Source organism: Vombatus ursinus, unplaced genomic scaffold, assembly GCF_900497805.2.
Source record: "Vombatus ursinus unplaced genomic scaffold, bare-nosed wombat genome assembly UNPS02014793.1, whole genome shotgun sequence".
Taxonomy (NCBI): Eukaryota; Metazoa; Chordata; class Mammalia; order Diprotodontia; family Vombatidae; genus Vombatus; species Vombatus ursinus.
This window is the reverse complement of record NW_020954571.1, coordinates 11,154,469-11,168,713: the sequence shown is the minus strand read 5'-3', so window position 1 is coordinate 11,168,713 and position 14,245 is coordinate 11,154,469. Positions and strand designations below refer to the sequence as shown.

The 14,245-nt window shown below is 41.2% G+C and overlaps 1 protein-coding gene across 1 annotated transcript; it reads left to right on the top strand.

The window, feature by feature from the left end:
• Positions 1 to 2,595: 2,595 nt before the first annotated feature.
• Positions 2,596 to 10,208, top strand: SET (SET nuclear proto-oncogene). The gene is made up of 8 exons (XM_027869460.1): positions 2,596 to 2,746; positions 4,659 to 4,716; positions 5,502 to 5,644; positions 6,094 to 6,197; positions 6,329 to 6,442; positions 6,889 to 7,059; positions 7,149 to 7,295; positions 7,924 to 10,208. Exons 1-8 carry the CDS (start codon positions 2,674 to 2,676, stop codon positions 7,945 to 7,947), a joined length of 834 nt encoding a protein of 277 aa, XP_027725261.1. The 5' UTR covers positions 2,596 to 2,673; the 3' UTR covers positions 7,948 to 10,208.
• Positions 10,209 to 14,245: the final 4,037 nt, after the last annotated feature.

Below are 14,245 nucleotides of genomic sequence, written 5' to 3'. Positions count from 1 at the left end.
GGGGAAAAGGGTAATTGAAAGTATTAGTCAATAAATATCTATTGAGACTCTTGAAGTCCCTTTCCAGATCTAAATCTATGCTTCTATGATTCTGGTTCTATGAGTGGTATCCAAGAGGAAATCACAGACTAGTAGGTTGTTAGGGCAAGAAGAGGTCTCAAATATCATTAGGCCACCCTGCTTCATAACTACAAAACAGTGTCAAACATTATCAACTGTGAAGCAGGGTAGTATGATAGAAAGGGCTCTGGATCTGGAGTTAGTAGAGAACTCAGTTTAAATCCCATCTCTGACACCACATGGACAAACCTGAACCTGTTTCCTCTTTTGTAAAATAGGAGTCCTTATAATTACCTCAAAGGATTGTCATGAGAATTAAATGAGATAATGTATAGCAAGAGCTTTGTAAACCTTGAAAGTCTGCTCTTATAATTATTGAAGAGAACTACCTAGTACGACATAGCAAAACTAGCATTAGATTGGGAGGCAGGCAACCTGGCAGATCTTCCAGTAACTCCTCTTGTAACTTTGGACAAGACACTTCCTCTCTCTCTGGCCTTAGTTTCCTCTTTTGGAAAATAAGGGGGTTAGGCTAGATTATTCCTAAAATTCCTTTTACTTCTATGACATGGCCCCTGTTCTCTCTTATTTAAAACTGAAACCCTCAAAACTTTGTTATAAATATACACAAAAAGTATAAAAGAGCAATTTAAGATAATTCTTTGGTAAGCTAACAAGGTTTGCTATACAGTTACAGCCAGGTTCCAAGGGCCAAAATTATCATCACATAAGCAGAGGTCTGATACACTGATATGTACCCACACCCCAACTGAAATGGATAGTTTAACATTGCATGTTAATTACAGGAACCAACGCTCTTTGTCTATATTTTGGTCTTTCTTTTCCTCTGATGGGTAATTCTGGCTCAGAGGAAGAAAATATAAAATCAACTTGAACTCTAGGATGGCTTACACATCAGGGAAATTCTATCCACTCAATTAACCTATGACTAGGTGACTCTACTAATAAGGGTAAAGATCATAAAGTGAGGGGTTAATGCTGTCCTGGGATGGCAGAAACCCAGCCTATACTCCTCCCATCCCATTCTTATCCAGTTTTACTTGAAGATTTTAACATTTCTTCTCATCAGTTAGAATTATAGACCCAATGGATGCCAAAGCTGGAAGGTACCTAAGCCTAGGTCTGGAAGAGACCATTGGCCAACCCCTCACTTGATAAAGGAAACTGAGGCAGTTAAGAGGAAGAAGCGGATTTCCCAAAATTAGCCATAAATTAGCCACCAGATAATGAACAAGATAAAAATAGCTATCATTTCCAATGGTATTTTTAACTTTATCCTCATTTTACAATTGAGACGAGGAGGCCTAAGAGATTAATGGACTTGCCCTTTAACCTTCATACAGTTTTATGACACTTTACAGTGTCAGAGTTTGGATTTGGACTCTAGCAAGGCATAGTTTTAAAGCTTTGTGTTCGGCAAGCTCGTCCTTCACTTGCCCGATTGTATTGCGGGGGTGGGATGGGGTGGTATTGTGGGGGGGATCCACATGTGCAACTAATAACTCTCCCCTCACCCTCCATCCCGTTCTCTGGAAATCGCTGGCTCATAAGGACTTAGGATAGGTCCTCGCAAGGGCCCAAGAACTCCAGCTGAAGAGCGTCGCCCCTTCCGCGCCTCCAGTACATTCGCTAGCCACGGCATAAAAACTAAGCACGCGCGGCCCGAGAGTAGGGTGCCGCGCCAAGTAAAGAGGACGATCAGCTGGCCACGTGACCGACACCCCCTCCCCACCCTTCCCCCTCCCGGAGTCAGCGCGCGAGCCGCTTCGCCGAAGCTCCGCCGCAGCGCGCGAGGCGGACACTGAAGCCACGCCCCCTCGCCGCTCCTTTCCTTCTAGATTCCCTCCCTCCTCCCTCCTGCCTCCGCCGCCGCCGCCGCCGCGCGCTATTAGCGCGCTGACGTTCAGGGTATGGTGAAGAAGGGAAAGGCAAGGGGAGGGGGGGGGCAAAAAGGGCTAATCTCGTACGCCGCGTTCTTTTCCCTCCTTTCTCCCGCCTCTTCCCGAGGTCTTCTGTCTTCACCGCGCAGGGCCCCGCCCCTCTTCTTGGGTGCCACAGCCAATGGGGCAACGGCGCGAGCCACCCGGACTGGGGGCGGGGTCTGCGCGTGGGGCCTGGCGCGCCTGCGCCCTGTCGCCCGCCCCTCGCCGCCCGGAGGAGGAGGAGGAGGAGGAGGAGGAGGAGGTGGTGGTGGTGGAGGAGGAGGTGGAGGAGGTAGTGGAGGTAGTGGTGGTGCTGGTAGTGGTGGTGGAGGAGGCGGCTCTGAGAAGAGAGGGAGAGAGCGTGAGCGAAGGAGCAGCGTCTACGCGTCTCTGAAATCCGCAGCACAAGCCTCAGACCGAGGAAGACACTGCCGCCGCCCCTCCCCTTCCCCGCCTCAGGGTCCCCCCCCTTCCCCTCCCCGTCAGGCCGCGCGGAGAGAGCGCCCGAAGCCCCAGGAGGAGGCGGCCGAGGCCCCCCGAGCCCTGAGCGCGCGGACCCAGCGAAGCCGCCCGCCCCGTGTGGTGTGTGAGGTGAAAGGCAGCCGCCCGCCCGCCCCCCCCTCTCCCTTCTCTCCTCCCCGGAGCCGGTGAGCGCGGAGAGAGCACCACCATGTCGGCGCCGGCGGCCAAAGTCAGTAAAAAGGATCTCAACTCCAACCACGACGGAGCCGATGAGACCTCAGGTGAGGGGAAGCGGGGGCCGCCGCCATTTTACCCCCCCTCCCTCTCTCTCTCTCCTTCTCATTCCTCCTCCTCGGGACGCGCGGGGGGCCTGGGGCGCGCGGCAGCGGGCGCTGGGCGCGCGGGGGGCGCTGGGCGGAGGGGGGAGCGGGCTGGCGTAGGAGGGTGGCGCGCGGCGGAGGCCGGCGGCGCGAGGTAGCGCGCGCAGGGAACGGGAAGGGGGGGAGGCCAGGGCCGGCGCGCGGGCCGAAAGGCCCGTCCTCGCGGTGTTGGCGGAGGAGGAGAGGCCATGTTAGCGCCTTTTTCTCCTTATCGTAACATTTTTATTTTTTGATGGTGTGTGTACATGCGTGGCGTGCCCCCATGCATTGTGTTCCTAGGTGGCTCTACAGCCGCCGCGGACGGGGCTCGGAAAGACAGGGGCGCTGCGGCCTGCATCGCGCTGCTCTGGCGGCGGAGGGAGACCCCCTCCACCCCCACTCCTCCCCCTTTCCTCCTCTTCCCTCCTCCTCTTTCCCCCCTCCCTCTTCACCCCCCCTCCCCCTCCCCGAGAAGCGGCTCTTTATTGTGTTCCGCCATGATGCTTCTCTCTCCCATCAGCCGCCGCCGCCACATGGTGCGGCTGCCTCTGGATACGGCCCCAGGCACAGGGCGGCTGGTCTGCTCCCTCCATGGGCTGCAGGACGAGCCGGGCGCTCGGTCCTCCCCCTTCTCCCTTCCCCTCCCCCACCGCCGCGTCCCCCGAGGGCGCTGGGCGGGGTGGGGTGTGGGAGAGGTTGGAGGGGAGTGGAAAGCACGCGGCCAGTTTAGGCAGTGGGTACTGGTCATCTCATTGGGGTTCGGGCCTCGCTGGGGGATGCCCTGGCCAGCGCCACCCGTGGCTGCCGGGAAAAGCCCCCCACGTGGATCTTCATTCCACAAGCAGCTTCCCTCAGGCTGCCCAGGGTTGAGGAGTTGAGGGCATTTTTTTTAGCTCCTTTTAAAAGGTATTAGAATTTTTTTTAAAAAAGCCAACAAACCCCCAGACTTAAGCGAGGTTTGGGGGCTTCCTCCAGTTTGGCTTTCAGAGTGAGGGGGAGGGGGTTGTCCCTGAGCTCTTGATGGTTCCCGGAAACGCTTCTCCACACGTCTGATTGTTAACTTGCCCGCCTTTCTCCGTATTAAGAACTTGTTAAAAAACGTACGTTCCCCATTGTCTACCTCTTCTGCCTTTAATCACCCTAAGAAAGTTTTCTTACTTAACACGTGCTTCACTACTTGTGCCCCGAATTCATGCTGAAAACTTAGGACCAACAGCCCGCCAGAAATTTTGATTGGGGGGGGTGGAAGAGCTTAGAATCTGATCCGGCAGGAATTTGAATTTGACCATATAAGAAGGAGGTAAACTTGAGAAACGATTAGAATGATAGGTTGTATACAATCGCTGTCTTTTAAAAACTGTTTCTGGTGTCTTGGGTTGCAAAATATTCATACCCTTTGAGAAAACTCAAGCATTGCCACTGTGTTTAAATTGCTAGCGTGTTTATTGTTTGTTGGACGCTGGGGGCTCCTGGTTAGCAGCTGCTATTCTATTTTTGAAGTTGTGGATATTTTAAAGCATTATAAGGGAATAGTCTGGTTTCCATACATAGTTTTGTCTAAAGTTGTTCCATGAAAGAACTGTTTCTTAATGCTTGCTTTAGTAGGGCAAGTAGTTTTTTGCAGCACGTATGGTTTTTAAAAACTAAGTGGCTTGATCAAATATATTGACAATATTTTTCAAAAATTTTTTTAGTAACTTTAATTAGGTTGAAATGGTTACTCAAGAGTAAGATTAATAGATTTTTGAACTTGAAAATTAAAGTACTATGTCCCAAAAGAAACTAAGCTTTTTTTCCCCCCAAATGTATGTTATCATAATTTCTTTTTTTGCAGAAAAAGAGCAACAGGAAGCAATTGAACATATTGATGAAGTACAGAATGAAATAGACAGGTAAACTGAAGTGGATTTTTTTTGGTTTGTTTTTTTGAAGCCTAAGTTGCTTTAGAGTAAAGCATCTGGTACATAGGAGCTTAATAAATACTTATTAATTTAAAAGTAACTTTGGAATATGCATGATTAGTGAATAATTTAAGTAGCCACTAAAGTGGCTTGCTTTGGTTGGAAATCTTAAGGTTCAGTGTTTTCCTCCCAAAAACATTTGGGCAGTCACCAAACAGTATTTGATAAAAGATTGACCTTGTAGGGGTTGGATTTGACTTTGAAGACTACTAATTGTCTGACTTAGCTTGTGGACTTGTGATGAATTTGAATCATGGAATCAGTACTTGAGGCATGCCATAACTTTGCAACTTGTTCTTGGCTTAAATTCCTATTGGTTTGAGGAAATCAAAATTGAAAGTTGTCCTGATAAAAGGGATTCGATAAATAATCTGTGTAATCAAACACTTGTTCATTTAGAAAGGAATTCTTTAGTAATCTCAATTTATTGTTTATCTACTTATTTGCTAGATTTTCTTAGTAAATAATAAGATTTAGGTTTTTTTTCCTCCTAATTTCATGTTCCAGTGAACATTGGTTAGGGTTTTATGGATTAGGTGATGATGAAGGAAATTAACTTATCAATTCCCAGGCTAGTTTTTAATTTTTCCTCTAATAGACACTTTTTGCCCCAGGTATTAATATTAAAACTCCAAAGCTCTAAGATACAGCTTTATTTTTATACACGTCAGTCCCTAGACTTCAAACTGTAGTAAACATGTCTTTCTTTGCTTCAGACTGAATGAGCAAGCCAGTGAGGAAATTTTGAAAGTAGAACAGAAATATAACAAACTCCGCCAACCCTTCTTCCAGAAGAGGTCAGAATTGATCGCCAAAATACCAAACTTCTGGGTAACAACATTTGTTAACCATCCGCAAGGTACGTTACCTGTCTTTGAGACAAGTAAAAGGGGGGAAAGGCAAAAAAATTTTAAAATAGTGGGATTTTTTAAGAGAGTCCAACCACATGAGGTAAGAGTAACCTGAGGCCTAGAGTTAAATTGACAGGTATGCTTATCGCCTATACTGGCAGAGCTAATAAGAGCCTTTTGAAATAAAAATTAGTGACACTTATTTTGAATATGCCCTTAATTAGTAACAAATTCAGTGTATATGGATAGTTTTCCTTTGTTTACCGGTGTGTGTTGAATTTTTGTGAGTCTAAGAAGTAGCTTGACTTGTACCAGACTAAGTCTTCAGCTTGTCTACTATCTGCTTAGAAGGGGTTCATAACTGTTTTTTGTATGAAAGTTGTAGCGTATTGACTGTAAAAAAAATTTCCAGAGGTTAATTGGCCTGTGGTACTATTTTTTGGATGTTCTTATCTAGTATCTGCACTGCTTGGGGAAGAGGATGAAGAGGCACTGCATTATTTGACCAGAGTCGAAGTGACAGAGTTTGAAGATATTAAATCAGGTTACAGAATAGATTTTGTAAGTAATCCCTTGTCAGAATCTTTATTTTTATTATGGGAGTTTTTTACATGAGACTTTCTGTGGTATTATAAATATGGGGTACATTTACAGCCATGTTCATTTAACAGTGTTTCTATGTTTTACTATAGTATTTTGATGAAAACCCTTACTTCGAAAATAAAGTTCTCTCCAAAGAGTTTCATCTTAATGAAAGTGGAGATCCATCTTCAAAATCAACTGAAATCAAATGGAAATCTGGGAAGGTATATACAGGACTTTTTAACAACTTTAAACTTGAGAATGAATTATTTCTAAATGTTAACATTTTTAGGAGAGAGGTGGGGCATAAGTCTTAACTACTGATTATATCCTTGATGAGAGTATCTGATCTGACACTAAAGATGAGGTACTTTTTTTTTCCTTTTTAAAAAAAGGTTAAATCATACCAAGAAAATAATAAATTGAAATTTTTTTACTTTTAAGATAGTTTTTATTGTTTCCTAAGACAACAAAACTTAATAAACTTGAGGAAAACATGCTTTCTAAACTCTTTAAACTTGCCTTAGAAAATACTGTTAATAAGGTCTTAAAGTCAGTTGGTTTTTTAAATAAAAGGGGTTTTATCTAATATTTAGGAATTATTATGAATATTTTCAGGGTTTAATGTATTTTTATATTTGAATCTTTAAGTCTCCCTATCTCTTCTTAGGACTTGACGAAACGTTCAAGTCAGACACAGAATAAAGCCAGCCGGAAGAGGCAGCATGAAGAACCAGAAAGCTTTTTCACTTGGTTCACTGACCATTCTGACGCAGGTGCAGATGAATTAGGAGAGGTCATTAAAGATGATATCTGGCCAAATCCCTTACAATACTACTTGGTATGTTTTAGAGTTTGTAGTTTTCATTTACAGTGTACTTACATGTCTGATTAGAGTGAGTTCTTAACAAGATACCTGTAATTCTTAAGGTTCCTGATATGGATGATGAAGAAGGGGAAGGAGAAGAAGATGATGATGATGATGAAGAAGAAGAAGGCTTGGAGGATATTGATGAAGAAGGTGATGAAGGTGAAGAAGATGAAGATGAAGATGATGATGAGGGAGAAGAAGGAGAGGTGAGAACATACTGCGTAAGAAGATGGTTGGCATTTCCAAAACAAATATGGAGTGGTCAGTTAATTACAAGTTGAATACTTAAAAAATAAGCATATGTCTTTGACTTTATTTCTTTTTAATGTTTACTCTTTCTACCTTGTTTATGTATCAAAGGAATCTTACAGTTAAATTCTCCTAACTAGATGAACAGTGCTGCTGGGGATAGTTGCAGCCCCTCCTCTTGAGCCTTCAAATCTCATCAGAATTGAAGGCTCAACTCAGTACAGCAAAATCGCTGTATAACCGAATAATTAGGATAGAATCGTGGAGTTTGTTATATTGGGATATTTGTTGGATTTCAATCTATAGTTTACTTGTTTTGCTGTGGTATGTGTTGGCGATGAAAATTTATATTTAAAATTGAATAATTATTTGGAATTATGAGAGCATTAGAAGCCTGAGGAGATTAATATGATCGTCAAAAACCAGCTCAATCGTCATTTGTTGAAAGGCTACTTTAGCATTTGTCTGTTACCTGCCAGCTGTAGTTTTGTAAGATTCAGGACCCAGGTTGGGCAGAAAAATTGCCTGAAAGGTGGTGACTTGTCAGCAGAAATTAACTGATATCCCTTTTTTTCCCCCCAACAGGAGGATGAAGGAGAAGATGACTAATAGAACACTGATGGATTCCAAACCTTCTTTTACCTTTTTAATTTTCTTCAGTCCCTGGGAGCAAGTTGCAGCCTTTTTATTTTTATTTTTTTTTTCTTGTGCGCATTCGCCTTGTTCTCTTGAGGTCTCTTTCTCTCCTCTTTACACCATGGTTCACAACTTTTTTTGGGGTTGGGGGGGGAAATACCTTGAGCAGAATACAGTGGGAAAAGAATCTCTACCAGTTTCTGTTCAAAGTTCATATTTTTATCCCTTCCTATCTCAAAACAAACTGTTTATGGAATCAACACACACTGTGTTCTGTGGGAAAAAAGAAACCTTCTGCTCCCTTCACACTGCTGGAAGCTGAAGGGTGCTAGGCCCCTGTGTAGTAGTGCATAGAATTCTAGCTTTTTTCCTTCTTTCTCTGTATATTGGGCTCAGAGATTACACTGTGTCTCTATGTGAATATGGACAGTTAGCATTTACCAACATGTATCTGTCTACTTTCTCTTGTTTAAAAAAATCAAAAAACTAAAAAAAAAACCATGGGGTTATAGCAGGTCAGCAAGGGTGGGTTTGAGATGTTTGGGTGGGTTAAGTGGGCATTTTGACAACATGGCTTCTTCTCCTTTGGCATGTTTAATTGTGATGTTTAACAGACATCCTTGCAGTTTAAGATGACAGTTTTAAAATAAAATTCTCTCCTAATGATGACTTTGAGCCCTGCCACTCAATGGAGAATCAGCAGAACCTGTAGGATCTTATTTGGAATTGACATTCTCTATTGTAATTTTGTTCTTGTTTATTTTTAAATTTTCTTTTTTGTTTCACTGGAAAGGAAGATGCTCAGTTTTAAACGTTAAAATGTACAAGTTGCTTTGTTACAATAAAACTAAATGTGTACACAAAGGATTTGATGGTCTTCTCTCAGAATAGACTATTTCAGACCTCCTCCCCTTCCAAGTCTGACGTAATTATTGTTGAACTTTTCAGTGTCACCAAATCTGGCACATTTGTTTGATCACTATTATGATGTGCACTTTGCAAAATTACCTCAGGGCTGTATGGACTGATATACTAGAATTGAGTCAGAGTCAGCGTGCCATTGTCCACAGCTGTAAAATACCTTAATGTAATGTGGCTGGAATTCATTTGTGAATTATGCTATCAAGTATAGGGTAGGTCTGGCAATCAAAAAGCATTTATTAGTGTGTTGTGCACACTTATTTTGTGAAAGGAAATCCAGCTGCTTCATAGATTGTGATATTCTAATAAATGCATGGAGTTGATGAACAGCAAAAATGTTGCTGTTAGTGCCTCCAGTCAGACATAACTGGTGCTATAGTGTCCAATTTACAACTAGAACTGGTGTTGATCTGTATTTGTTGGTTTTATAAAGTGTGTCCAAGGAGAGGAGTAAACCATCAATTAAAAGTGGGTACCTCGGGGTAAGGAACTCAGGTTAGGAGTACTTAATTTTGTTTCCTCTTAACACCACCTCTTAAGCAAAAAAAACAAAAATCCAAATGAAACTTATTTGTTAACCTGGTGAGATACAGACTATGCTTTGCTAAATGCCGTGGTGCATATAAACATTTTTTGAAAGTTGCTACCTAATGTGTAGGCTTCTAATGCTGTAAAATTTAGTAGCTAAAAGTTTTCTGCCACATATATTTTTAAAGATGTGAGTTCAAGGTTGGCCTGTTAAAAATGCAAAAGCTTTTTGATGTATGATACAATATAGAGAATATTCCATCAAGAGGCAACGTGTAACAAAACCTGTTTAGATGGATAGAATGTAATTTTTCTGCACAGGTCTTTGTGTTTAGTAATACATCACTGTATAAGGTCAGGAATCTTGCTCCAATAAAGGAACATAAAGATTCTTTGGACTGGGGTCCTTCTCGTTTTATAAGCAAGGATTTTTGTTTGTAAACTTTTAACGGTAATTTACTAATTTATGTCCTCTTTCTGGGTGGCTGCTGTAATTTGTGGGCTTGGGGAAGGGGAAAATACTTTGTTACAACTCTGGTAAATAACCTTGGGCAAGTAATGTCATTTGATTAGATGGTTTCTAAGGTCTCTACTTAATGCCATTTGTTTTTGAGAGGAAAAAAGATTGTGCTGCTACCTAGGTTTGTAAACAAATACGCTCACACAATTGTTGGGCAAGAAATGTATTAATAAAAGCCATAAAGGTTGGTAGTGGGGAGGGGTTGAAATGCTCTATTGATGACCTTGGATGAGTTTTTTGAGTGAAAATCCTGTTTTGAAACTGATTTTTTTTGTATGTAATTATTTTGGAGTAATTTCATCACTAATAGGTTGTATCCAGGTTTCTCTTAGAACTGTTTGGGATACATTGGGTCTGAACTTCGGTGTTTCATCAAAATTTAGAAATGAATTTAATTGGTTAAAAAGGAATTGCTGTCCTTATCTTGCAAGATAGCTCATAATTCCCCAAGTGTTTGGTTTTTCAGAAGAATAAAATTGTAAATAAATAATCCACTTTGAAATTGTTCAATAGTGCCCTGATTTCTTGGGCTATCCATATTTGTTACTTAAATATGTCATTTCACTGAAACCACTTAGTTTAGGTTGGTTAACTATTCCTGAGTTGTTCCCGAGTTATTCATCTGAGTTTTTGGAAATTGTGGGGAAAGCAGCAGCCTCTAAATCAATAGTGCCTATTCTTTTGGCAAATTGGTACGCATTCAAGAGGGTTTAGAATTATTGTTAGCTTCTATGTTGTAGAACTAGTTGCAGTAAATGGAAGGGGGCAAGGAAGCAGATTTATACATGAAGTAAGGAAACAATTCAAGTTATCTTCAAGCAAAACAGGCTTTTGATTTAGGTGGTCACTTGCCAGGTGAGGTCTTCAGCCAGGAAGAGTGACCATTTGTCTAATATGTAGTGTGAGGATTATTAGGGTGTGGGTTGAATTAGATGTTTTAGAGCAGTACATTTTGTGTGGAGAAGTTTGAGAAAAAGTTTTGTAAATACACCATTATACTTCAGATTTTTTGGGGACTCTAACCGCAAAGAACTTGTTTATGTGAGTTTTATCTATGATTATATTAGAAATAAAAATGTATAGTATTAAAAATGTTTTTGAGCTTAATAGGCACCCTGGAAGGACCTGGAGGACTCCTAAGATTTCCTTGGACCACGCTTTGAGAAGCCTGGTTTAGAGCAAACTTACGCTTGGCTAATGAATATTTTGTGTACAATAACAGTACACTAAATAGATGGACAAGTTTGGCAGCATGTTTGTTGTGTAATGCCGCCTCCTAGAAAATAGTGTTGAATTAGTTTTTCTAAGTATTGCTTGTTAAGGAGATTGGGGACATCAAGTGTCTGGACATGATGAAATGTGCTTGACAACTATAATTTACCTCAACTGTATCCTCAATGCATTCTACTATCTATGACTTTTGTCATGTGTAGTGCAACTATTGTGCATTTTACAGTGTTAAGGGAGGAGCAAAACTGATGATTGAGATAAATGTTTTTCAAAATGTCTTATTTGTTTGGCAGACCTTATGGTTTGAGAGCAGCATGGTGCAGTGGCAGAAGCAAAGGATTAGATGTCAAAACTTGTTTGAGATCTTGTCTGTTACTGTACTGTCCATTTAACTTTTGGCAAATACTTTAACCTCTCTGGACTTCAGTGTCCTTATTAAGGGGGTTTTGAACTAAACTATCCCTTCCAGCTCTAAAAATCTCATAATTTGTTCATGTCTAGGGTTAACTACAATACCCTAGACCGTCAATTAAAAGTTCTCACTGAAAAAAAAAGTTCTCACTTTTGAAGGAAGAAGATTCTTTACAGGGTTAAGTAGAAAAGAACGACAAAAATGGTAACTGATATAAGAATACTTGTTTACTGAAGAATAACTAGGGAGAATAAATACCATTAGATGACTAGTGGAGCTACTTTGGCTTTTCTGAGGGCCTAGGACAACGCAGGTAGTAAATTCTTCGGGAGTCCCCACAGATTGGTGTCATTAGTTTAAGAGCCATTTAATAAACAGATTTTATACAAATTGGGGAGATTCAAAGGGTAGCCTATTAAAGTCACTTCAGGCATTTGGTCTAATTGCTTGAGGGAGTGTTCCATCACAGCCACATAGGAACATGAGTTTTATGCATAGAAACCTCTTTTTCTCCTCCCGTGGCACAGTGGATAGAGTGCGGGGTCTGGAGTCAGGAAGACTTCTTCCTGAGTTCAAATCCAGCCTCAGACACTTAATAGTTGTGTGACCCTGGGCAAGTTCCCTAGCCCTGTTTGCCTCAGTTTCCTCATTTGAAAAATGAACTGGAGAAGGAAATGGCTAACCACTCCAGATATCTCTGCCAAGAAAATCCCAAAAGGAATCATGAAGAGTTGGACGTGACTGAAAAACAAGTAAACAACAAAGCCTTATTTGTGAGACTAGACTCAGAAAAGGTCTTCTGCCTGAGTGTGCTATGAGAACTGCAGATGAGTATAAAGTCTACTATGGTGATTGCTTTGAAGGAACCAAAGCTAATTTGGATGTAATTTGGGTTTTTTTAAAAAGAATAGAGGTGCTGCTCCAAACCCCGTCTGAATATTTTTTTTCCCCAATTAATATGAGAACTACAAGAGAATTTGTAGAGAGGTTAAAGGGAAAGGATCTTGGTTTTGTGGTTAAAACAGGAATTAGGACTTTTGAGATGTAGGTTATTTGTAAATCTGATGACATCCTTTGTCTAGATTCATATACAGATTGTATGTACTGCTAAGATAAAATAGTAAAGATATTAGCCTCATACAGGTTGCATTTTCTACAAATGTTTAAGACAGTTTGACCTATTTGGAATGGGAGGGGAGTAGGTTTTCTCCTTTATGTTGGTGATTTAAATATTTACAAAGTGATCAGAGAGGTTTATTTTTTTCCTAACCAGCATAGGCTGGGAGATTATTTCCTAATGTCCAACTACTTTGTCTTATGAGAAAGCTTTCTTAGAGATCCTTAATGATCTGGTCAGTCCTGGGATTCAGCAGCTTCACAGCACATTCAGTAACTTTGTTCTTTTATCAGATCAGAGCAGGAAAGGGATAGGGCAGAATTAGAGATGGAAAAGGGTTCGTTATCTCCCAGATCTCTGTTCTCAAAAGGGTTTGTACTAAAGTCCTGATATGCTGATAAGTGTTGGGAAGTACTCTCCTTTACTCTTATCTTAAACATAATCCAGTCATGGCTGTACTGAGCAGATGATTAGGGGCATTAACAGCTCAGACACTCAGCAGTGGCTAGAATCCCCTAAATCAATGTAACCCCATTTGGCTCCCCAAAAGTGTTAAGGTGATTAAATGCATATTTTAAAATGTCTTCTACAGGTGCTAGTTAATCAGTTTACTTCATCAATGATGACTTCAGAGAGAAACTGTTAGCATGACATTCTTTATTCTCATCTGCATGCTTGAATTAGCCATCATGGCTCACTGTTTCCCTGAGTTTGGGACAAATGGAAATAATTCGGGTTTAGAGGACTTCATAATTCTGCCCTCTTTTCCTTATGTTGATAATGTGTTGCTGATTCCCCATGTGTATATGTCATCTGGATTAGGGAGCCTAATATCCTGTATTATCTATTTCTAATTTCACTTTTGCTTTCTAATCTCAAAGTGTTACAAAGTAAAACCCAGTTTAGTTTCATGGAGAAAAGACATTGGGAATCATACCTAAAATTGCAAACATCTCTGACTGATCACTGACAAATTTTCATTCATCAAAAGATATCAATTAAGTAGTTTATATGCTAGAGCTTTGTGTTGTTCTTTGTACTAAGTAATTTAGATAAGGTCTTTAACCTTCCTAAGTACCTATAATTTAATAGGCTAATGACGGTGGACAGAACATGAATGAACAAAATGCATAAATACTTGCTTTAAAAAGGGCTGGTGACTAGGCAAGTCAGAGTTGCATATAGGTAATGAAATAGCCACAGAAAAAAATTGTAACTAATATGGGCCCTGCAAGACTGCTGTCTTAAACCCTGCTAATTATCCCAATTTCCCATTACAATTTCGTTAGAGTTTGACAATTTTCCAAAGGGTTACATGTTGCCTAGGTGTGAAGAAATGACTTTGTAGAACAAAGGCTGGACAGTGTCCCCTATTGAATAGTTTAGTTTCAATTCAGGCAGGTAATGGGGATGATTGTAGTGGCAGAATTGAGTAGCATGTTTCACAGATAGCCAGGTCATGTCTTCCCTGATTGGGGATCTTGTAGTGGGGCTAATGAGGCTGTCTAGGACTGTAATAGTCCTTGGAAGGACATTAAAAGAT

What these genes read in the sequence shown, in the direction of transcription:
- SET (XM_027869460.1), top strand. Translation starts at nt 2,674, where the DNA reads ATGTCGGCGCCGGCGGCCAAAGTCAGTAAAAAGGATCTCAACTCCAAC. An exon ending in ATTTGTTAACCATCCGCAAG is followed by an intron (nt 5,645 to 6,093) that starts GTACGTTACCTG and finishes GTTCTTATCTAG; the next exon opens with TATCTGCACTGCTTGGGGAA. An exon ending in ATGAGGGAGAAGAAGGAGAG is followed by an intron (nt 7,296 to 7,923) that starts GTGAGAACATAC and finishes TCCCCCCAACAG; the next exon opens with GAGGATGAAGGAGAAGATGA.